A 25,262-nucleotide genomic window follows, 5' to 3' on the forward strand; every position below is an offset into this window, starting at 1 on the left:
TTCGTTACCTGCTTAGTCTGCCTTCTTAATCCAGCTTGATTATTTTTTCGGGGGCACTACCGCCGTCGTCTGATGCAATGCCACGTGAACGATGATGAAACAATAAACAATCAGGCTCGATTTGATGGACCCGGCCGGCTCGGCCCATTGATAAGAGCCCGTCATTCCGCACCACCGCCGTCTGTCGTCTCCAGTTCAACGAGCTGATCAGCTGATGCCGGAATTACCGACAGGGGCTATCGCTTCGAAGAAGCGAGAACACACCCCTTTCGACGAGTCTGCTTGCTGTTACCAGGAGCCACATTATGTAACCAAGACGAAACGACTTTTCCATGCAAGCATTCATACAAAAAAATGCCTCGTTTCGACTTCCCAAATGACAAATGGGGCCCCTGGTCTCGTCAGGAAGAAAACCTTAAGTTTTATAGTCCTTCTGTACACCATTTTTAATTTAAAGGTGGACTGATTCCGCTGCTGAGCATGTTCCATCTCTGGTCAGCTCCATTTTAATCAGTAGGCCACGCTCAGCTAGCATGTCTTCCCTCTCGTAAAGAACGTGGCATTTGTATGGAGATTCCGTCGCGCAAGGACGACCTTGTTTTTCATCGTTTCCGTCGCCGTCGGTCACCACCATGCTGTCGTCGAATGTGTACGAGAACGATGAGCACCCATTTTTCTTAAGCATGCCATTTTCATGACGCCATTTTGGTTGTCAACGAATGACAACGAACCAGTAGACAAGACAACGGCCCATGCAAGCAAGCCATGGATTTAAAACAAAGTGGGATAATCCACTTTTCAGGAAACTACGCAAAATGCTGCTGGTCGGTTGTCCTGGTTTCCTTGAGTCGCAACCATTCGAATGCGTTGTGGAGTTTCGCTTGACGAACGTCGACGGCGACGCAATGAAGCACGTCTTTAGGCAGTAAAATATGCTCCGATATTGATTGGTGATATTTATTACCCCGATGCCATTGTGTTGAGAAACGTAAACAACTGTTAGTGGAGTAGATTATTGGCCTAGCGTGAATCGATTGATGTACTTGACTAACGAATGCCTTTTCTTGTTCTTTGTTTCATTGCAGTCCCATCGAAAATGTCGGTTGCCAGTGTACAAGCCCCCCATCTGGCCGAACTGTGTTCGTCGTTAAGGTAAGTCTCTCGCTTTGACGAGTCTTGAATGGAACTTTTACGTCAATTCTGCGTGGCGTGTGAAGGGAGGTGACTTGGCACCTCGGGCGAGGCGATTCTCCATTTGATTTGCACCGAGACTCACCTCACCCGAGGTGACAATTCAAGCTGAACATTGCATTAGGTTCTAAGTAACATTGACATATTCTCTTGGCATTCATAAAGAAGCTATTATTTATCGAGAGAATCGATCAATGTTACTTAGGACGTAATTCATTGTTCAGCTTGAATTGTCACTTCACCATCACTTCACTGTCACCTCATCTCACACGCCGTGAAGAATAAGCCTATATGTATTGCATCTCCCGAATCTGACTCCCCGATCGTATTGCTATCTATTTAAGTAATGTGACCAAAATGCTGTACATCTGAATTCTGCGACTGAACTAGAAACTAGATTACGAAACGGCAAATATAGAGCTAGCAAATTCCTATACAACAATATATACAGCTGTACAGAACGGAAGATAACGGGAAAGCGATGAGTGACCTAGTGAGTTTTATTTTATTGCGTTCGGAATTCCTTAATACAAACAACTTACGATGAACTAGGCATAGGGTAAGTGTGCCAGCTATGGCAATAGTGCTCCAGTTTTTGGCCCTAGTTTTGGCTCCAGCTCAAATTTTTATCCAGCCTTTTTTTTATTAAATTTAATGAAGAATGAATAAAATTTAAGATAGCACTAATTAGGAAACCACTAGAGCCAAACGCTAGCACTATCACCCTAAAGGTGTATGTGTGTAACGACGAAATTGAAAACTCGATCAAGGTCATCGGCCGGCGGCAACGTCCTTTAGCTTATGTACGTCGATGTGAACTGTCGGATAGCAGTTGATGAAACGATTTATAGAAGCAACCGATTGTGCAGTGAAGACGGAATGGTCCATTCGGGTTATTTAAGGAATGTTAATGCCATGGGGTTTGCTAAATATAAACACAAACTCCTGTGTGGGAAAGCAATGTCGGAGGTTTTTTGGTCCAAGCGTGAATCATGCATTGATGGGATGCGGTTTATGGAAATTCTCGAGTGAATGAACCCGCTTGTATATAGGGGTTTTGATCTTATTTCCATCCTACTTACTCATGCTTTATCTCTCTTTTTCGAATGGATGTCAACAAAAAAAAAATGAAATTATTCTACTTTAGATGAGTTCTAAATTTATTTACCGTTTCATGGGTTCCGTTAGATTTAGTAAAGATTCACAATTTTTTTCCTTGATTTGTTTTCCGAGCTGAGCACCAATGCTACCGACGCCAGGGAGGCAGCTCTTACCCATGAACCCTACCTATCGACATATCAACTTATGAACCGGGGACCAACGGCTTTACTTCCCTTCCGAAGGAAGGCGTGATCAGAGATGTTATGCCTCAGAACATCCCGGCGGCGCCGACTGGGATTGAACCCTGGCCTGCTGGGGTGAGAGGTAATCACGCTTACCACTACACCACCGGTACCATTGATTTATTGATTCTATTTCGGGGAATTTTCTAAGTCTAGTGGTTGTTGATGTAATAATCTAATCTTGCTTTGTTTAGCTCTGCACTGTTACAAAGTCAACGTGTTCAGTTTCTGCTGACGCAGGGTGACAGGGCATTAATTGTTCCATGAATATACAAGTGCTTGAGATTAGGAAGAGATAAGTACTATCCGTATCAATGGAGTTCGACATCACAAGACCTTCGCACTATTTCGCTTTACATGAGAACTTTCATACCTGATAACACTACCTATTTTCGTTGAAGAGACATTATTTGGATAATCTAACTGTCCTCTTTCACGGTCCCTTACATCTAATGAATACCCCCCGTATGCAAGGTATGGTTGTGGTTATGCTGCCCCTCAGTAGAGTTGACGTTTACCGTTTTTTTATCAAAAAAATCACACCAAAAATCAGTGACGTCCCATTGTTTAATTACTCGATTAACAACTAATCGATTATTTTTGGTTCGTTGTGCTGTCATTTTTCCACCAATGAGAGTGCAGACCAGGTTTGAAACGATGAGTGATGATCGTCTGGAGAAGTTAATTCTTACTTGGCATCCCTAATAAAAATAACCATAAAATAGAGCTTAACGACGTGTTTGGGGTATCATACAAACCATTTGTGGGATAGTTTACCCATCCGGGGTACAGTTCGTTTATGGTATTTGATTATTAGGGATGATATAACCGATTACAAATATTTTACTTTTCGTTTCGTTAATCGATTAATCGGTTATTCGAATGAAAATCGGACATCACTATATGAATAGAAAACGCCATTTCAAATATGAGGGCCGTTCATAAATAATGAGACAATTTAAAAGGGACCGGAGCTAATGATAAATTACGTTCCCACAGTAACTGAAATAAACACGAGTGCTGACCGGTCTAGAATAAAGCCCTACAGTAAAAGTATGGACGTCTGTCAAAAGTTGTTCCAATCGAACCGTCAAAATGCACCGCTTTGCTCGATTGGAACAGCTTTTTTTCAGTTTTGGGGTGACAGTCGTCCATACTTTTACTGTAGGGCTTTAGTCTAGAACCCTCCATCATGTACATTCCAAACATTGGTTTGCGACCGGAGCATCCCTCGTTCATGCAATTTTTCACTAGTTGCTTTTCCCTCGTTCTGTCAACACGATAGCAGTGTTGAATAGCGATGTCGGTTCTGCGAAATTTTCCATAGCCGGCGCCGGTGGTGTAGTGGTAAGCGTAACTGCTTCTCACCCCAATTCAAGCTGAACATTGCATTAGGTCCTATGTAACATTGACAGATTCTCTTTGTCGACTTTCTTTTTGCATCTGCATGGCCATGTAAAGACATTTTCAGGTATTTTCAGTGCGCTGATCGTTAAAAGAAGTTGCTCTGGGTTCAATTCCTGCCAAGGGATTTGGTCACGTGTTCCTTCGGAAGGGAAGTAAAGCCGTTGGCCTCGGCTCATGTGCGGGTGCGATATCCTACGCCAGGTGTGGTAGCTGCCTCCCTGCACATTCGATTGTCGTCAAAGGATGGCAATCGATGTCCTGCGGTGATTGGCACTAGATTGCGGAACAGAGACCGACGTTAAATAAAGGAATTAAGAAGGAGAAGAATAATGAGAAAAAAAATTCCGTTGATCTATAGAATTGATTGGATTTTGCAGAAATACGGATCCGTAGGAGATATTCACAGAATATCAATTTTTTAGGGATTTGTTTTGTTTGTATAGAGGGATTTATCTTTTGCTGGAAACAAGTTTTTCAACGTGGCAATGCGTCATTATTGAGTGCCGCCACTTTCACGAGTTAAATACCTCCTTAAATGTAATTCCTTTTCTTCTTCTTTCCTTTATTTAAAGTCGGTTTCTGTTCCGCAATCTAGTGCCAATCACCGACGGACATCGATTGCCATCCATTGACCGCAATCGAATGTGCAGAAAGGCAGGTTCCACACCTGCGCAGGATATCGCACCCATTCAACACACATGGGCCGGGACCTAAATGTAATGCTAAGATACCGACAAACCGGCATGAATGACCATATAAATTACCATGAAATTTCTGATCAAAGCACAAAACTGATATCTGCCGCCGTGTTCGCGGAAAATATTTATCCTAGCCATGAACACGCGTACAAGATTTATGAGTTGGCTCATGTCTAATCTATTCCGGATAAGTTATTTTTATCCAGATAAAACGTTGCTACACGGAAACGAATACCATGGTAGAGCGTACCATATCAGACGGTTAAATTGAATACAATGCACCTACGTTTTTCAACTGAAAATAAGGCATGCTAGACATAACAAAGGTTGTAATAATTTTTACCATGCCTTAATCGACTTTATTTTGTAGTACTTTTTACACACTTATTTGTCATTTCTACCATGCTCATAGCAATGAACTGTAGTAGAAATTACTATGAAATTGCAATTGTTTTTCCACTGACAAACCGACATGACACTTAATTCTGACTTATGCCCGAAAATCGTAAATGGCCGATTTAAATGTGGAGTGATCCGAACTGTCGAAACCATAGGATTTTTTTATCTAGATAGAAATAATTTGTCCAGAATAGATCAGACACGAACCAATTCAAAACTTTTGCAAGCGAGTTCATGGCTTAGCTAAATATTTCCCGCAAACACGGAGCCATTTGTCAGTAGTGTGCTTTGGTCAGAAATTTTATTGTTTTTGCTATGGTCATTCATGTCAGTTTGTCGGTAGTTTTACTACGTTTTTACACCCAGTTCTACCATGGCATAGTAGATTTGAATACTTAAATTCTGAAATATAGTAATTCAACACTTTCGCCCCTGTTTATTCTTTTTTGAAACGTTTACAAAATCATCGACATCGATAAACAACATTACCGATAAGATTGCTCTGCTGGAACGAAAAACGAACGTCCAGCAAGAGGAACGATGATTTGCTTGGTGGAGTCAACTCCACAGTACCACACACTAGAGACCACCTAATCCAATCATTTTACATCGTGAGCAGGGTCCGCCGCCGAAAATAATATGATACTGATAAACAGAGCTTGTCTCCATGCAAAAAGTTTCACTAATATCGGATTAACAGATTGAATCCTGCGAAAATGTTTAGTTTATCGTAGGACAGATTCATGACGGAAAATTCTGAAATAAATTTATTAACAACACCATCATTTCATCTCGCGAGTGAAATTATACCTATTCGTACCACAAATGCAGCGATTTAGAATTCCTTTTTATTGCCAAGGATTCCATCTCAGCAGTTGATATTACTAGTGCTATTATTCGGTGATCACGCGAATAAATACTAATATGGTTACTATCCCATTTCCGGCCTATTAAGCACAACCCATACTTAGTATTTTTTATCTAGCGTAGTTTAGCACCAAACGGAATGTTATTATTACTGATGGCTTTCACATTTATTTACCTTTCCGTACGTACCGTAAGATTTGATAATGAGAAACAAATTGTTGAGATATTCCCTAATAAAAAATAACCATAAACGAACGACAATCCAAATCATTGAACTATTCCACAAATGGTTTGGATGATACCCAGAACACGTCGTTAAGCAAATTAACCATACAATTTTTATTAGGGTTGTTAAAAGCCTACCACTGCTTCTTGACGCGAAATTTGGCCTACGGATTCTGAACTCGGCCTAACGCATTGAAATACCAATGAATTTACTTAGGCCTATCGGATGAAGATAAAGTTTGATTCGGTCGCTTCATTTGTATTTGAGAATATTGGGTGCTAACATTGATATCACGCGTTCTTATTGACTTCGTTCGGTAGCATTGGAACAAAAGTATCGTACCCAAGGGGCAAGTCACCCAGTACATTTTGCCAAAATTAGATTCGGCACAGCTTGGGAACATCAATCGGCACAATCTTGTAGGCATTGGATTGTTGTAAATAAATTGGGAGCACTGCTGGACAACTGTCATTGAAATTGTTCACAACATTACGTGCTGTTTGACTGTATATTAAGGAACATCCTCTAATTGAAAATACCAGAGAAACTCAGACCAGCAGTTCCCTTATAGATCTGAATACGAAATGTAGGTTTTAGAGTGGGCTCAAGAGAAACACACAAACACACGTTCGCTCAGTTAGGATGAGAAGAATCTTGACTACAGCAAGAACCCGTGAAGACAAACGAGGAGGAGCTTGAATCGCAAGCTATAACAAAACAAACTACAGCAGTCATATTCATCATCCTCTATAGTCGGTCTCCAACAACTTTCCCCACCGGTTCCAACTCTTTCCGACTGCTGCTAAACCATTGCTAAGTAGGTTTCTGGTCTGCCTTTGAGGACATTAGAAAACCCTAAAACACAGGACTGAACACAAAACATCAACATTTCGCACACCCACTACTTCCCGCGTCATCCTAAACACGATTAATCCTTGCGCCTTCAAGCCAAAACATTCAAGGTGTCAGAAATACCGGGTTGCTGGGAAGGGTATTTTACAAGCAATCGCAGCTTGCTGTATGACCGGCACACCTGCGGCGCACTGACAAAAAAGATGACCCAAGATTGGTGTGCGCAGTGACCTACCCCTTGATCGTATTAAACGCAAAATGTACCTGTTAACACCGAAATCATGGATTTATTTGATGTTTTCTGCTTGATAGGCCCAAAATGGGCGCTTAGACCGAAGTAGTTCTCTACCCTATGCATGGTATTTGAAAACATAAAATGTAATCAGCAAAAAAACGTCAATGCTGTGGGTTTGATTCTATTACAAAAATGGTCGAATCTTGGGTCGAATGCAATGGGAGAAGCGAATTGCATACCAACCAGGCTAATTGAGTTATGATTTATTTAACTGCAATAAATGGTATATTTCTGATTTGAGCTTGGTAATTAAAAAAAAAAAAACAATACGGTAAAGGTTATTTCAATTAAAATTGATATATTTACTATTTTGTGACATAGTAAAAATAAACATGGGTTTCTTGTCAAGCTTACTGGATATGTTTTTTTCAATGTATGGTTTTGACAGATGGAGATCGCTGCACATTTTAATCGGCCTTTATGGATTATCAACCAAGAGCTAAGTTTAAGATTCGAAAACATCTCACTATTTATGCTGGATTGCTTCGACTCACATCAATATACAAAAAATATTTTTTCGGAATAATGGAGTATGCTTGTAAGTTAGGATTTATGGAACTATGGAGTGTGCTTGTGCAGAATGAAAAGTATACCTCGATATCTTTTTTAAAGGGACGTATCAGATATATCAATTTTGAGATACAATCTATGTCACAATCCGCGATTTTATGAAGTGTGTAAGAAAATTAACCAATGTGTGTTAAATTGTTTTGCTTTAACGCATTTCACTATTTTTTTTCCATTTCATCGCTCCATTAAATTCTCAGAATGCACACTTCTAAATACCTACACTCGTTTGGTCGCCATTGGCATGCTTCACGCTCGTTCGGGAATACTCTAAATTGAGTTGAAAACCACTCAATTTCATTAAAACTGGATCTACCCCAATTTGAGTAACTTAGTCAGAACTCAATTTTGAGTGAAGCAGGCATATATTTATGCCAAGTAATTTATACTCATTTCCATTGGATCAGAAATGTAGTAAAATGGGTGAAAAATAAGCATATATGTAAAAATATTTTTTTTATTCTCTTTTTGTATTTGTGACGTAAAAACGAAAAACAACCAGTTAAAATAAAAAGAATGAAATGATTTTATTTAATTCCATACCTAAGTAATGTGATATTACAGGTCACAGAAACAAATAACCATCTCATACTTGATCTTCAGCATGTGCTGCTTCTTTGAATGAGGCGGCAAGTCTGTTGACCGTCATTCGTGTGCTGTGATTCAGTGTCTTGTAGAGAACGATGGCCAGGAAATCGATCAACATAATAAGTCCAGTAGGAACTTTAATTCCGAAGACCGGAAAACTTTTAAACAAAAAATCGATGGCGTAAATGGACGATTTCGCTTCCACGTAAACTTGATTGTTAATCACCAAGTAAAGCTTTCCAGCATTCATAGGATTGGCAATGCATACGATATGCGGGTGGGGAACACTATCGAGTGAGGCCATGTGATCCATCAATGCGTTTTCTGAAGGCTGAAATGGCGTAAAGTAAATGATCATTAAATTTCAAAAATGCATGAATATCTGAATGTTTCTTACCGCTACCCAATAGACCAAAGGATGAATAGCTCGTTCCTCGTCCATGGACGGATTCAACTTTACTGTGCGGTGGTTTCCACGAACTGGCATCTTGTCATTAATTCTTAGTAATGCCCGGATGTATTCTGAAATTTGAGTGGGATTAAATTAGTATGCAATTCAAATACAGCAGGGATGTCCCAACAAACAATTTTAGCTGCAACTTAGCTTATACAGGCAAAAATTAGCTGCATTAGGCAAATTTTGGCTGTATAAGCTAATCTGCAGCTAAAATTGTTTGTTGGGGTGTACTTACCATCCTGAACCTGAGCGAATTTATGAGAGTTATATAAGATGCATTTGGATAAAATTCCTGTATAATCAGGCTTTGGATCACAATCCGGAAATAGCATTGAAAATGTTTGGTAAATCTGAAATAATAAATAAAAAACCGTAAATTATAATCAATATTAATAGCACACGAATGAGTGTATTACCAGAAGACCCTTGAATCCAATTAAATGCGGGAACATTTCCAAAATTTCCGCGATGCTCTTCTTTTCTAGTAAAAACATTTTGTGTAGAGGAAAGCAGGCCTTCATTTCACTGCAGATTTTTGATTTCTCGGTTGGATCAATTTCTCGAAGAGCTCGAGCTCGAGAAATAATCTCAGATGACACTGATGTCTGCTTACACGGTATGCGTCGTTTGAATTTGCGCATTTCACTTGGCAAATCTTTTATTGTATTTCTTATATGATGGTATATCAGACCATTATGAGCACCTTTATCCAATCCATTGTGACACCAGAAAAAAAGCCACTGTAAATAAGAGTAAATGTTAATACTGTATAATATAAAGCTTTATGAATTAAATTACCTCATCAGGTGCACCTGGGGGTCTATATTGGTTGCACGTCAACTGTGGAAATAATGAAACAATTTCTTGGCCCAAGAGTTCTTGCTCACGTGCTGTAGGATAGCTTAAAACATAAATTTTATTAAATATGAATGGGTATAAACCCAGGTACAAACATAATACTTAATAATAAGAAAATCAAAACTTTAATACAAACAATATTTTTACTCACCTGTGACCTTCTCGGATACGCTTATCCATAACTTTACAAGCAATCCTTGTAATAAAACTAAGGCCATTTTTATCCGGGAGTCTTCCTTGGTCCAATATTGGTAGCAGAATATTGAAGCGAAATTTGGAATCTGCCTCAAATATTTGACGACAAATCTAAAACATAAATAAAATACAACAGGTCTTGAAACTTGGTGCTAGGTGCTAATGCTAGTTTTGTTTATGAATAAATCACCCCTAATAAAAATTACCATAAAAGAGAGCATAACGACGAGTTCGGGGTATCATTCAAACCATTTGTGGGATAGTTTACCCATCCGGAATACAGTTCGATTATGGTATTTATTTATTAGGGACGTGAAATAAATAATGGACGATTATTAATGATACGTTCAGCCATAAAAAAAAGCAAACAAACCTGCTGTGAAGGGCCTGCCTCTGCCTTGTTTTCGTCTTCAACGAACGTTCTCAATTTCTCTGCAATTTTTAAAATCAATACTCTTGGTCCTTTTTCGGTTATCTCCATATCGATAAGATCCTGCTCCTCTAAAAACACCAGGGATGCATCGTTGATTTTGTGAGCTATGAAAAAAAAATGCAAACAAATCAGATTTTAGGTCATATGAATAAAACAGTTCTAATTACACATTCCACGTGGACAGTTTTTGGGAGATTTAAGCCCCCTTTACCCCTGTTTGGACAACCATTCATATTATAATGTTTTATGTATGGTCCGTGGACATTTCCTCCTTGACTGTCCGTGTGGTAAATGGCTAACCCTTATATACAAACATCATAAAATGTTATATCTAAATGAATATAATACAAATATTGAATCTTTGAATTTGAAATGTTCATGTATTACGTAAATCAGAAACACCCTTTTGAGTATTTCAAATTTGTAGTACACAAATTATGGATAGTTTGTGTTTAAAGTGTTTTATGTTACTTTGATTGATTTATCAGCACAATTTTTTTATTTTCGTTTTTCCTGTGTTTCTTGTTGATGTAATTTCTATTATAAATCCAAAAACCTACTTTCTAATATGTTGTTTCATTCTAGGACTATTTATTATCAAAAACGAAATTGCCGATACATATGACCGCTTCTATCCAGTGCTTTTCTTCGATAGTCAACAATATTTTCCTCGACGATTTGCTTTTGGATGACACATTAGGATTCGAAATAGCTGTTCAATCTGGGATCTGATAAATCGATGATTACTTGACCGTCCAACCCAATTTTTAGTATCGATCATAAAGGCCCAAACGCAATGTGAGCGGAAGTGGAACGGAAGCGACAGTGGTCACAAATGACATCAAGATGCCTAATCGAAATCGGCCCTTCCGCTGTCATTGCGCCTGGGCCTTAAGAGAAGGGTTCATCGTGATATCCTAGCACGATGGCCAAACACCAGCCAAGATCTGAAAACCCTCGTGAAAACCTCTCAACAAAGCCTTATGAAAATAGTGCGATTGTTAATTAATCTCACTAAAGTACCATTCATTTATTTCAACTAGGATGTCATACATAAATAGACTGTTCGTTTGAATTCAGATAATGTTAAAATAGCACAAAATGTGTTAAGCAATCGGTCACTTAAGAGAAATTTAATTATGGGAATCAATCAATGCCATAATAATGGTCCTTAAGATTTATTTGATAGCTTCTTAATAAACAATGTTTCTTAATACATTAATCATCATTATATTTCAAGCTTATATAATACGATTGGCTGATCACTCCATTTAACTGCCATAAGCTGTAAGTTTTTCTTGTTAACAATTTTTCTTTGGAAATTCGGACAATTTTATCGGTGTGGATAACCTTATAACTATTATATGCTTCACAGAATGCAATACATTTTAATTCTTCAATAACAAACGCTATCTCTTCGTTATGCAGCGCTATTAACTTTAAAACTCCATAAAACACTTCTCCGCACATATTATACTTTACAATCAAATCTGGCCTGAAACTTGTTTTATTTATCTGCATGTGTTTAATGCTAGTAAAAACATCTGGAAAATCAAACAATACATTTCGGTACTTCAAAGTATTCTTATTAATGTTAGTAGAGGATAATATGCTTACAGTTCCAATAGCATAGTTTTGGTTAAGGATTGTACTAATTTGTTTTAGATTCAAACGCTTCGTAAGGCTGAATGTAAGATTCATAAAATTATTGCATGTTTTTGCTTGCCTTTTTGATTCTTTAAACTTAGCCTCGTAAGGCATGCATGAATGATTTGCAACAGGTCCATCTTGACGTATGATTGCCGGATAGTGGGAAAGATGATGGATTTTATTGATCGGTTTAACCAGCGGAAAACATGTTTGGAACAGCTTAAAAAACATTTGGATTTGAATTTCTAAATCTTTAACATGTTCGTGGGTGAGTTTGTTGGAAAACGAATAAAAACAAATTTTTAGTAACGAACCTATCAAGCAAATGTAATTACCATTAGTTGTCAATATTGCATTAAATATGAATGAAAAAGCTCTGAGCAAAACCCATGATTGAGCAGCAGATTGACTTATAGCATTATTACGAGACTTTAAACTCATTACTGAAAAATTGGGCGATGGTTTATCTTGTTTCTCAGCTATTCCATAATTGAAATCTCTAATTAGACCATTTAGCTGGTCCACCGTAATGAGCTTCCGATCAATAACTAGGTCTTTCAGGATTAATTTCATTACCATCATTCCAACGCCTTCCAATACATCGTGCATTGGATCGAACGTGTTATTTGAAGCAATGTTAAAGTATTTTAACTGGTGCAACGCACATTCTCGGATTACTCCACACTCCGAAGGTTTTTTCAAATTTGATGCCACCGCTTCTAAATCTGTTCGAATTGATTCTGGAGTTCTTGAGCAATATACAGCTCCAAACGATCCCTGATGTAATAAATCTCGCGACGCGTAACACATTCGGCAGAATAACTTAGACTGCGGTCCCATCAGCTCAAAAATTTCGTGGATTGCTAGAGTATCGCCAACAACATGAACTAAAATAGCTCTCAAAATATGCTCTTTTCCTTTAACTGTGATTTTTACACCGTCGTTCGATTCTAAACGAAGAAGGTCTTTGATGAGTGGACGTAGTATCTTTGCGTAACCGTACTTCCTCACGGCCTTTGTATGTACAGTCAAAGTCAGGTAGATTTGATCTGGATTAGAATTAACAACAGGGTTGAAGTTTTCAATTTTTATGCTAACATTGATGAGTTTTTTGTTGCCTTTTCGTGACCCCAATGCATTCAGGTACTCCACATCGTCGATATGTATAGCCAATCGGAGAGCATCTGGATGTGAATTCAGGAACGGATGATTCGTGAAGCGCTCCCCATCCTTGAATCCACGAAGAATACCATCTTGAGGAGATTCATTTGCAACCGCCACCCGTGCTTGATCGTTTTGCATAATCAATGCCAATGTGTCGATAATGGGTATATAATGTGCAACGTGTTTGACTACTGTTGTGTTCTTTACAACCTTTCTAGGATGACCATGAGCGCAAGAGGGAATCTTAGTTACTTTTGTGGTCTTAATTCGACCCAGAAGTTCTTCCCTTGGGATAGGTATCGCATATCCTGCAGCTCGTGATAAGTAACTCATACAATCCTGAGGGCTGCGAACATTAGAAAATACATCCGGGATCTTAAATTTGTTGATAGCGTTTACAGCGTTAACATCGTTGTATGGAGTTGCATTCAACTTTAAATATGATTTGAAGATCCCGAGATGGTACTTTCCAGAATACTGAAGGAGATCAGCTGTCGCTTGCATAAAGTCTTTAATTTTTGACTCCGGTAGTCCAACATCGCAACGCATCTTCATCACGTATTGCTCTGCAAGTTGTGTCATCTCTAAGGTAGAAATAGAAGATTCAAAGAACGAGGGATTTGTGATTCCAGAATAATCTGGATCATTTTCTACGGTGTGGATTCTTGGATCCGACCCAGACGAGCTAGGACAACCTGGTAATGTATGATAATTTTCATGTTTTACTTTGAAGTTCTTGTCGGTGTTTTCACGAGGGTGGACTTCAACAATATGCCGCTTCAAATTCTTAAAGCGATTATAGAGAGAACCGCATTCCGAACAAGCAAACGGGACATTCGCGGCATTGCTAGTGTTGATTTTATGTATTTCCCTGAAGTGAGTTTTCAATTCTTCTACGTATCCAGTAACGATTACTCCACATTTTGGTAGATGACATCGAAGACCTTAATGTTGATAATAAACATTATTTCAAATAATTAAAAACTTTCCAGCTTTACCCCAAAATTTTCGATACAAAAATTATACATAAAATTTTACAACTTGATTTTTTCTGCTGAAAAAAATACCTCTCAATTTTCGATACGTTCCCGCATCAACCGTGGCTGCAATCTGCTCCATTTTTGCAAATTTTCTTTTAAAATTTCAATTTTTTGTTTTAGACACCGGAAAGAAGAACTTCGTGTTAATAACTTTTTCACAACGCCATTTTGATTTTTGGTTTGAGTCAATTAACAGGCTGAAAACTCATAATTGAGATCCATACTTATTTATTTTTTGTTGAGTTGATGTTACTCAAATTTATAAATCTAAATCACTCATTCGTTGACGTTTCAAATGAAGATATGAAAATGAGTAACTCCAACTCATGGAGATGAAGTACCAATTATAGTACAAAATTTATGGAAAAAAAAACAACACTAATCTTGAATTTTGTTCATTCCAACATCCTCCAGCCCAATATCTTGAGGAAGCTGAGCAACAACATCATACAGATTTGGTTTCGGAAACACGTCGCAACTCTTGTATTTCTAGCGTTCGAAATCATAAGGGCCTAACTACGATGATTGAATTCTCTTTGTCGATTTTCTCTTTTGCTTTTGATTAACATTTCTCCGTGCGTTTGAGCAAGCTAATACAACATTAAGAAAATTAGTTCGCTTAGCTGTAGTAATGCAAAAAAAATCGGTTAAGAGAATAGATCATCACAGTTAGGCCCTTATGGTTTTGAACGCTGGATTTGTTTATTTATTTATGCCGCAATTTTATACTTCTCCGACCACTGTGCGCCGCTCATTGACGCGTGTGCAACTTGAGTGGGGTGGTTGTGAAATACTGGTAAGTGGGATGCTTGCAGGTATTGAGTGAACCACACGGCACCAGACTTAAATGCGAGACTCGTTTTTTATCGATCCTATGACAATAACTGATGCTTGCACTATTTGCGTTAACCTATTCGAGATTAGCTGCAGTAGCTATTAGTTGTAGTAAGTATTAGCAGTCAGTAGAATAGTCAATGTCAAGTTCAGTGAGTCAGACGCAGTGACCCTTTACGACGGGCTCTCCAATAAGGAACTGCGACCGGATTGAATACCGAGGCTTATGCAACCCTATCGCACGCTGGCCAGTCAGGCGTCAAGGGAAGATTCTAAGGACGCTCGGTACCTATTATTATGCAAGTTAAGTCGGTTAAATGTTGAAATAAACTGTTCACTAAGATGTAAAAAAGCAGTTTATAGGATAAAAATGTTTTTTTTTTCTAACTAGTCTTTAAACAAAATTACAAATAAGAAAATTATTGGTAAAAATGAAAAACCGACTGTTTGTTTTCAATAAATGCTCAAAATCTCAAAGATCAATTGCGAATAAAGGGTGATACGGTCAAAATTTGGTCAATATCAACTTGACGTATTTCTTTCAATTTTGCATTTAAAAAACCTGAACACCCCTCATTTTGAAGGTGTGTGTGTGTAGAATGTTGCTCCTATTTTGATTTTGGAATTCACTCTTCAGTTGTCAAAATGCCGTCCAAGCAAGAAGAGCAGCGTATCAAAATTTTGCTCGCGCATCGCGAAAATCCGAGCTACTCGCACGCAAAGTTGGCAAAATCGCTAAAAGTTGCCAAATCAACCGTTACAAATGTAATTAAAGTATTTAAGGAACGTTTGTCGACAGCCAGGAAGTCTGGATCGGGGGGAAATCGAAAACCGGAAGCCGCTGAGACGACAAAGAGAGTTGCCGGTAGTTTCAAGCGAAACCCTAACCTCTCTCTCCGAGATGCCGCAAATAAGCTGGGTGTATCGTCTACAACCGTGCATCGAGCCAAAAAACGAGCCGGACTATCGACTTACAAGAAGGTAGTGACTCCAAATCGCGATGATAAACAAAATACGACGGCCAAAGCGCGAAACCTACGTCAAAGCCGACTACAAGCAGCTTCCGGGACAGGAGTTTTAGACGGCAAAAGGAAGGGGAAAGGTAGCAGATGTTTTCAAGCACATGAAACTGTCAAAGTTCGCAAAGAAATATCTGGTTTGGCAAGCCGTCTGTACCTGTGGCTTGAAAAGCAGCATTTTCATAGCTTCCGGGACTGTCAACCAAGAAATTTACGTGAAAGAGTGTTTGAATAAACGTCTGCTGCCTTTCCTGAAGAAACACGGTTGTTCCGTACTGTTTTGGCCGGATTTGGCATCTTGCCATTACGGTAAAAAGACCATGGAGTGGTACGCCGCCAACAACGTGCAGGTGGTTCCCAAGGACAAGAACCCTCCCAACACGCCAGAGCTCCGCCCAATTGAGAAATACTGGGCTATTGTCAAGCGGAACCTAAAGATGATACGGGTTGGAACTATAGTCGCTATATTCATATTCTGGCGGATAGAATTTCGATCTATCATAAAGCGGAATCAATTCAGAAAAAAATATTAGTTTTCGCGTATGGACAAGTGTAAATTAAGATCTATCACGTTTAAGGAAGTTTGTTTAGTGATATTGTAATTAATGTGAAAAATCTGGGAATAGAATTTGTTTCGAGTAGCTGTGTTGCTGTGGTGTCGCGTTGGTCGGTTTTTCTTTTCGCTTGCTTTTTGGTGCTTTACCTCCCTCCCAAGAAGAGTTTTACCGGTTTTTTTTCTTTTCTTGGTGCTGGCGTTCTGCCTTCCGGAGGATGCACGCAAATGAGGTGTCAGGCAAAAATTCGGTGCAAATGAAAAACTTCGCGTGTGATTCAAAATGTCGTGTTCGGTTGTAAAAACAACGCGGAAGATTTTTTCGACTACCGCGAGTGAACAAACCGGTGCTTTTTCGGAGGCAGAATTTGGTGAGATCCTTCTGATTTATAATCAATCATAAATGCATATTTCCATATATTACTAAATACGCGCCAGATTTCGAAACATCACATTTCGAAATCTGGAAGTGTGTTTGCAGTACCATTATTCATATGATAACGGTAGTGTTTACATGCGGGGCTTATTGTATGTGAAAGTAACCTCGGAATGGACGTGAATTACCAGGCATTCTGAAATGGGTTGCTGAATCTGCAGTAGAGCTATCGCTTTCTAACTCCCGGACTAAACTTGCTTATTATTACATCAAGGATTGTAGTAAGCAAATTTCTTCCATAATACCACTGCCGGCCAGTGGGGGTTAGATTGAACACACACACACACACACACATTGTCAAGCGGAACCTAAAGAAGACCAAAAAAAACTGCTAAGGGCGAGCAGCAGTTCAAGGCAAACTGGCTTTCTGCGGCGAAGAAGGTGGACAAGGTGGCTGTACAAAATCTGATGGCAGGGGTCAAGCGTAAGGCCCGGCAATTCGGATTTGGAAAAGCGGAAGCCTAACTGAATATTTTTCCTGAATTTTATACTAATTGAACTTGAAAAAGAAATTTAATTTGATTTTTTAAATAAACGATTTCACCGATTTACACGCGTTTTCCCTTGACCAAATTTTGACCGTATCACCCTTTAGCGATACCCGATCCAGGTTGGAACTGAATTCGCAATAAGGGACTTGCAAAGTTAGTCAGGAGAGTTGTTCAGAATAACATTCTCTAAAAATTTGCCGAAAGCACCATAATTCCATAATGCTTTATTGAAAAATTAGCAACAGCGCCGCCCTAGCGTTAGAATTCTTAATTAAAATGATGTAGCCAACTGAAGGCCTAGGTATTTAGGATCAGCTTTGCCGAAGATATTAGCCTCCCATAATACAACCCTGAGCAACTATAAATTTATGCCACGATTTGGTACTCCTACGTCCACTGTGCGGCGTCGCCGTCCGTCCTCACTCCCCACCTACTATCCTCAACCCGTAACCGCGTAGGCCGCGAACATACAAACAGCTGGTCACTTGCCATTTTTTTCTCGCTCATCAGATTATCGGAAACGTCTAAATGGCGCGTGATAAAAATAACAAATCGCTCGTTGATTGCTGCCACCCTCGCACTGCTACTGACCGTGCCCTATGATTTCATTCAAATACCAGCCAGCCGATCCACACATGTGTTTTAATGGGATTTTTTTTTTGTCATCGTCATGAGCCGGATTCGAGAGTTTCCTGTAATTTCGAGCGTTTCCATGTCGCTAATTTCCCGTTTCAACTTTCTATCTCTCTCCCATTGCAGTCGTACCAGTTTGAGCCTCTCGTCGTCCCTATCGGACCTGGTCGGAAGCCCATCGCTACCCAGTTCAGCCGCGGCAGCGGCCGCCGCCCTGGAAGTCAGTTCCGAGGCCGTCCTCACCATCGAAGACCTGCGCATTCAGCTGGGAACATGCTTTACCTGCGGAGTGCTATGGGCTGACCAGCAGGTTTCGCTGGATTGCTCCGAGTGCGGTGGCTACAGTTTGGAACGGCCCTGCATGATTTGCGATGGCATCTGCGGACAGAGCTGGAAGCGCGATTTCACCATGGTAGGTATTTAGTTATTCAACATCACTCTTTTAGCGCTTGGAAAGCTCAGTGGGTTGTGTCTCCGCTATGAGAGAGGAGAGCTTTTCTTTACTAGCTGAAAATCCTATGCACCCTTTTATGATAATGCAGTAGCGTAGTTGGGATTTCCCGAATCTTGTTAATATACTCGACATACAAAAACTAACGTCAATTCAATGTAGCATAATTTAAACAAATTAAAATCACCGGAATTTTTGTAAAAAAAACTTTCTCACGACGCCACTGCTCCAAGGGCGGTATTTATCACCCCCCCCCCCAAAAAAATCATCCCATATTACCGAACAACACCGTAACGTTCTCTCTTTTCCCCCACCTTTCTTCCACCCCCAAACAGAGTCACGCTTGCGGTAAGGCCCGTTGGCAAGGCACCTGCACCAAGTACACCCCGGCGCAGATGATCCAACTGCAGTCCGCACCCCTGAGCAGTTGCGCCAGCTTCAGCAGTCACCACCAGCTTATGCAGACGCCCGCAGCAGCAGCAGCGCCCAGTGGTTGCCAGCAATTCCTGCAGCAGGAGCTGTGTGCCCGTTTGGAAAAACTGTCCGCGACAGCACACAATTGAAATCCAAACCACCCCGGCCTGGTGTGGAATGTCCTCTAAGTGTGGAAAATTAGCGTTAAAGATTTGATTGTCCCCTTTTTTGAGTGTACACATTGAACGATTTCCAACAAGCTACAGGTATATGTATAATAGAACCAACCAGCAAGGCATCCATTAAGTTTCGGCTCCACGAGATACAGACTTATATGTTTTGGTTCTAGCAGCTCTATAAGTTCCTATCCAGTTACGATCGAAATGAGAAACGGTCGGAAACGGAAGTTGAAATATTTAAAATTAACAGATGTCCAAAAACTAAACAGAAACTGTTTTTATGTTGCATTTGTAGACTGTATAATAATCAACGAGCGAAAATTCTTTGTCGTTGTAGTCAAATAGGATGGGATCTGCACATAAAATAACCAATTGCAATTATAAACAGCATAGTAGATCTGAAAAATTACAACTTTTCGACGAGAACAAGTTTCAGCGTACGCATCTGTATATTTAATACACTTGTGACGAAGAAGCTAAATCTATATTTATTATCTTAACAAAACAAAACCATAAAAAAAAAACACGGAAATAGTTGATTCGATATGGAACGTTATTTCCTAGTAGTAGAGCTTCTATTCGACTATTATTGTATGTTTTTCTGTGAAAAACATTTACTGTGTAGCTGTTAATGGTAAAATAATATAGAATGACTAAAATATCGATTGATAGAGAGGACAGATTTTGGAAATAGGATATAAGGCATTTTTTTGCATTATGTTAAGTCATTGTGGTCTTTAGTCTTTTTTCTGTACTATAAATGAGTATGTAAAACTTGCATTATTTAATAATAAAATCCTTAAAATCAAAACTTTTATCCTACAATTATCCGAAATTGCACCATTTAAATTAAATATTCATGTCATGGTCCTGGAATCTTACTGTGAAATATGTCTTGGAATTCTCCTGAAATTTCCATTAAAATTGTTCCCAACATTATCTATCATTGTTTTTCAATAAAATCCAAGAAATTCTCGTCATGATTTACTTGGAATATTTTTCCAAGCTCTGATGGACCTCCTCGCAGGTCCTTTGAAGCTCTGCTTTTGAATTATCCCTAGAATTTCCTTGGAATACTCCTTAGAATTGTCTCTTCAAATAACCCTAAAAATTTCCCTCTTCTCCAGAATTCCTTTAAAGGTCACCCACATTAGATCCGTTTGCGTTGCGTTGACGTAAATTTGACAGTTAGACAATAGATTTAGCTGTCACTTAGCCGCAACGTGTCAGATCCGTAGGTAATGTCGGTGGCCCTTTAGAGCTACACAGCAAAAAAAATGTAATATCGATCAATGTAATTCAAGCTGATGTATGAAATAATGATGTAATAGCAAAAAGCAGATACAATATTACATCAATGGATGTAATTTTGTTCGCAAAATCGATGTACATCGTACAACTTTATATTACACAACCGATGGATTGACCTGGTTGCAGCAGTTTGGATGTAATATTCAACAACTTTTTTTTCTGTGTATCATCCAGTGTTGGCAAAATCAGAAATCAATTGATATTTTTCCGCTCTCATGCGCTCGCAATATCACGTGTGATATTGGAACAAAATATCATGCTTGATATTGATTTTACAAGCTCTTTTGATATTGCTAGACTATTCACAACGTACAAAACTCAAGCTGAGAGTTGACTCGACACAAAAATGATTCCATTGCACATCGTTTTCTTAGAAAGAGAAAACATAGTTGCTATCTCTTTTTAATCTTCACCGATGGCAGACCTGGGGGGGGATGTGCTGTCAAATCAGCCTACTGATCATCTTGTAAATATGAAACTGGTTCCAAACGTAAACAAACGCTGTAGGTTTCTTATGGCTTGTTTACGTTTGGAACCAGTTATGCGAGGTAGGCGACGATTGTTCGTATTTGACAGCCATCTCCCCCCCTAGTGGCAGACGCCAAGGGACTGCTGCAAGCCGTAATGGAAGTTTCGGTTGCATTCGGGTGTAAAGCAAAAATCATTAAACTCAATCTCACCACATTTGGTGAGATTTGCTGTTGATGAGTTTTGTTAGCTTGATATTCCGAGCTGTGATATCACAGCTTGCAAAATCAACCGCAGTTGTTTGCTTGTTGATTTTTGTCTACAAATTCAAGCGTGATCTTGGGCGTTGGTGAGATTAGATTTTTTGATATTCTCCCAACACTGGTATCATCAGAATTCGATGGTTCTATACTGCTCATAAATGCAGAACCACAGACAGACGTTCGAACTAGAACATAATTTGGCGAAAATGTTGTGTAAATTTTCAAATTAAAATACGTTAGAAATTGCTTGCTCACGAGCGCCACGTAGGTTACTTATTGCTACAGTAAAATTGACAGATGCCTCCCGCTCTCGCTATCACTGTACGCGCCTAAAAAATCTAAAGATTCTATTGTTACTGCACCGTTCCATGCGAGCTGTTTTTTTTTGTAATTCGTACACGGTAACTCGCAACAACTCAAAATTGAGTCGAACATGCTCATTTCAGCGAGAAGTATGGCTACTCAAAAGTGAGTAGGCGCACTTTTACTCACTTTTGAGTGAACGACGTTTTCGCGCAGAGTGAGTCAAACAAAACCAGTCTGTGATATTTTCAGCCAGGAATTTTGTTTATTTTATTTGTTTTGATAAACAATGGAAATTACCTGCTCCAGATTCATTTAAAGTACGTTCAGACTCCAGAGTTATAACATGTTATAACGGTTGTCAAATAATTGCAACACAGAAACCACCATCAAGATAGCGCTATAACATGTTATGGCCCTATAACCGATGGAAACTAACGATTTTAACTACTCTTGACTAGCCTATTGGTCCCAAGCAAATCGATTAACGTACCCCATTCTAGTCGAAATTCTAGTACTACACAATGTTTGTTTTGACCCAGAGCACCAGAGCTGAGCCAAAAAAGGTGAGTACGTTTCTTCGGGACCTTCTGGTCTTAGAGTTACCTCTATGTTATAACTCTGTAGTCTGAACAAGGCATTAACTGGAGCTGAAGACCCGGAACGGGTCTTGACAATCCAGTTTCTCACTCTTCTTAATGTTTTTGAAGATAGCCCTTCGAAAAGTTGTGCTGGGTGTTTGACCAATGATGCCAGGAATGTAAAATATTGTTTCTATTTTAATATGGATTTTATTCAGAGTTTCTGCTGCAGTTTAGCAGCTTGTACATCATTTTTGCTCAACTCAATAAAAACAACCTGAAACAAACAACAATATCCATCGCTTGAAACACGCAATGCCTCAATTTTTCAACTTTCCTTTCGCAAATATAAACAATTAACAACGCCATTGACGTCAACATAGATTCCGGCATCACTGCCAGCCAAATTGATGTCCTTTTTATTCCACAATTGCTACTGTCAAATCGACCAATCAGAAACTAGTTCAGATTTGACAACAAATTGGCTCGAAATCGCTACTCGATTGTCAAGTCCCGTCCCAGCTGAAGACGACTGAAAACCGTCTCCGCATGCAATTCCTACTTACCTTAATATAGTTCGGCCGATGTAATACAATAATTTTGCCGTTTCTTAGACCGGTAAGGGTCTCCTAAAATGGTTCCGTTGCTACACGCACACAGCTATTAATTGAGAGCTTTCGATGCCTGTACCATTTTTGCATTAGTATAATTGTGTGGCAAGTACAATTATACCCTATGCCCAGGGGAGTCGAGCAATTTTCCAACCCGAAAAATTCCTAGACCAGGCCGGGAATCGAACCCAGTCACCTACAGCATGGTCTTGCTTTGTAGCTGCGCCTTTACCAACTGAGCTCCATCATTGTCTATTTGATATATGTTTCACATCGAATATGCATACAAAAACGGCCAGGCCTACTGTGCAGCATTTAAGGGGGATTTCAAGGATTTAAACACGATGCTTCAGAATCCATTAAATAACGGAAGAAACATTAAACATAATTGAATGTAACCACCGTCCAAGATTTCCAGTGTACCAATCGGTTTGCCAACTCAAAAGGGTACTTTGACGCACTAAATGGTAAAATGCATCGTGTGAAATTTGCCTGTCATAAAATTCGCCTTCCTGCGCGCCCATCTTTGCGAGAGAGTCCGCCTTCTCATTGCCTGCACCCAAAATAATTTTCACGTGCTACACTCAAAAAAATCCACACGTTTCATTCATGTGTTTTCAAATATGAATTTTGCCATTTGCCAGTCACCATGATATCATGTGAATTACATTCGCATTTCATGGCATCAATGTCCAAAAATCACATGTCCTAGCTGTCGGTGTTTACTTATTGAAATTTATGGGACCTCCGTATATGATCTGTTCTAATGTTTTCTACTATCAAATTAACGTGTATGGCACATGGATCTCATCAGTAGCAGGACGAGTGTTAAAAGAAATATTAAACAGAGTAACAATCAATGCCAATGTATGTTGCTGCTACAGTACACTTACGAGAGATTCCAGGTACCCCACAATATTAATTTACGCTTTAATTTACTGACAATAATCTCGTCAGTAGTAGTTGGCCAGTTCTATCTGACAGAAAAAAATATTTTAGACTTCATTAGACATCATCATTAAAACAGAAAACTGATTAGAAATGGTAATTAAATCATAATGACTGAAAATAACATCAAAAGCTGAGAAGCTGTACATCTCCATAACTGTCTTTTATAGTATTCTTGGGTTCCTGGATCCTGGTGTAGTGACGCAATTGGAGACAGCTGCAGTGTTTTTTTTTATCTATTGTGAATTAATAATGAAAACTATTGTCATTAAATGAAATGAAATATTGCTGGGATGAGTTTTGATTCATTATCAAATGTAAGATACACGAACCAGATATGTTCGATAATATACTTGTGAATGAAGGAAACTTGATGATTAAGTGTCAAACTTTCGATGACAAAATGTAAGCACATGAAATCCATGTGTATCACAATTGAACTTATAGTGTTCGAGAATAATATCTATTATATGATTCACACATGAAATGCATGTTTTTCACAATTTGCGCAAATTTAAGTGTGGAACACATGAAGGTAACGTGTTGATTTTTTTAAGTGTACGTGAAAACATACATACACCGAAAAAAGTTTTCATATAGTTTCCATTGGGAACGCATATGATATTTTTCCAATAACAAAATTAATGATTCGTATCTGAAATTCACATTATATTCATATGATCACATGAATTCTATGTGATAAATCACATAAATTTCATTGGACACATAAGGTTCACGTGATTTTGTAGTGCGATTCCCAATTATGAGATCACATGAAAGTTATGTGGAATTCTAATGGATATTTCCCAAAAATTGTCTGCGTAGTTTATGAACAGCCCCTAAGTGTTATGTGATTCTCATATGAAAATACTCATTTCAGTGAGCGAGGTTGTCACGGGATTATCACGTAGAAGTAATGTGATTCTTTCGATGAAATTCATAGTGGTTTTCAATGATTTTTATTAAGGTTTAAATTCATTGTTTTTCTTAATTTGAAATGAAAAAAGATCCTACAGTATTTATTGACAATTGTATCTTTATTGTGGCAAATATGCACACAGTGGAAGAAATTAATTCGAGTGAAACTGGAATCGGGAAGGATATGGGACGCATATAATACAAGGGCATTTAACTCCTTGTCGTCAGACTAAAACAAAGAAACTTGTTACAAAGTACAAAGTGTAACAAAAGTAACAAAGTGTGTTCAGCCATCATACTTACAACCCGAAATTGCCTCACAAAAATAAGCCCTAAGATTTTAACTGGCATGTAAACATTCAACTTGAAATTCCACCATATTAAGTACCATTATGAGTGAGGCACTCGTTTATTTTTTCATATGTGAAAATCAGTTAGGGTTTACGTGAAATGCACATAGAATTTGTGTATGTGCAAATCCATTAAAAAGCCTAGTGACTTTAAAGGGACTTCCCGTTGATACATATTTAACGTCGGTCTTTGTTCCGCAATCTAGTGCCAAACACCGACGGACATCGATTGCCATCCATTGATGGCAATCGAATGTGCAGGAAGGCAG

General features: G+C 38.9%; 1 protein-coding gene across 2 annotated transcripts in view; it reads left to right on the forward strand.

The window, feature by feature from the left end:
• Pino (Pinocchio) overlaps positions 1 to 20,051 on the forward strand; it is a 165,118-nt gene extending 145,067 nt beyond the window's left edge. For both annotated transcript variants that reach the window (XM_065218522.1, XM_065218523.1), the window contains exons 2-4: positions 1,086 to 1,152; positions 18,323 to 18,608; positions 18,983 to 20,051. In XM_065218522.1, the coding sequence (XP_065074594.1) occupies positions 1,097 to 1,152; positions 18,323 to 18,608; positions 18,983 to 19,210 (570 nt within the window). In that variant the 5' untranslated portion in view covers positions 1,086 to 1,096 and the 3' untranslated portion in view covers positions 19,211 to 20,051. The remainder of the gene's footprint in view (positions 1 to 1,085; positions 1,153 to 18,322; positions 18,609 to 18,982) is intronic.
• The last annotated feature ends 5,211 nt before the right edge of the window (positions 20,052 to 25,262 follow it).

This window comes from Ochlerotatus camptorhynchus, unplaced genomic scaffold, assembly GCF_037179485.1.
Source record: "Ochlerotatus camptorhynchus isolate MF236.1 unplaced genomic scaffold, CSIRO-AGI_Acam_v1.1 ptg000088l, whole genome shotgun sequence".
Taxonomy (NCBI): domain Eukaryota; kingdom Metazoa; phylum Arthropoda; class Insecta; order Diptera; family Culicidae; genus Ochlerotatus; species Ochlerotatus camptorhynchus.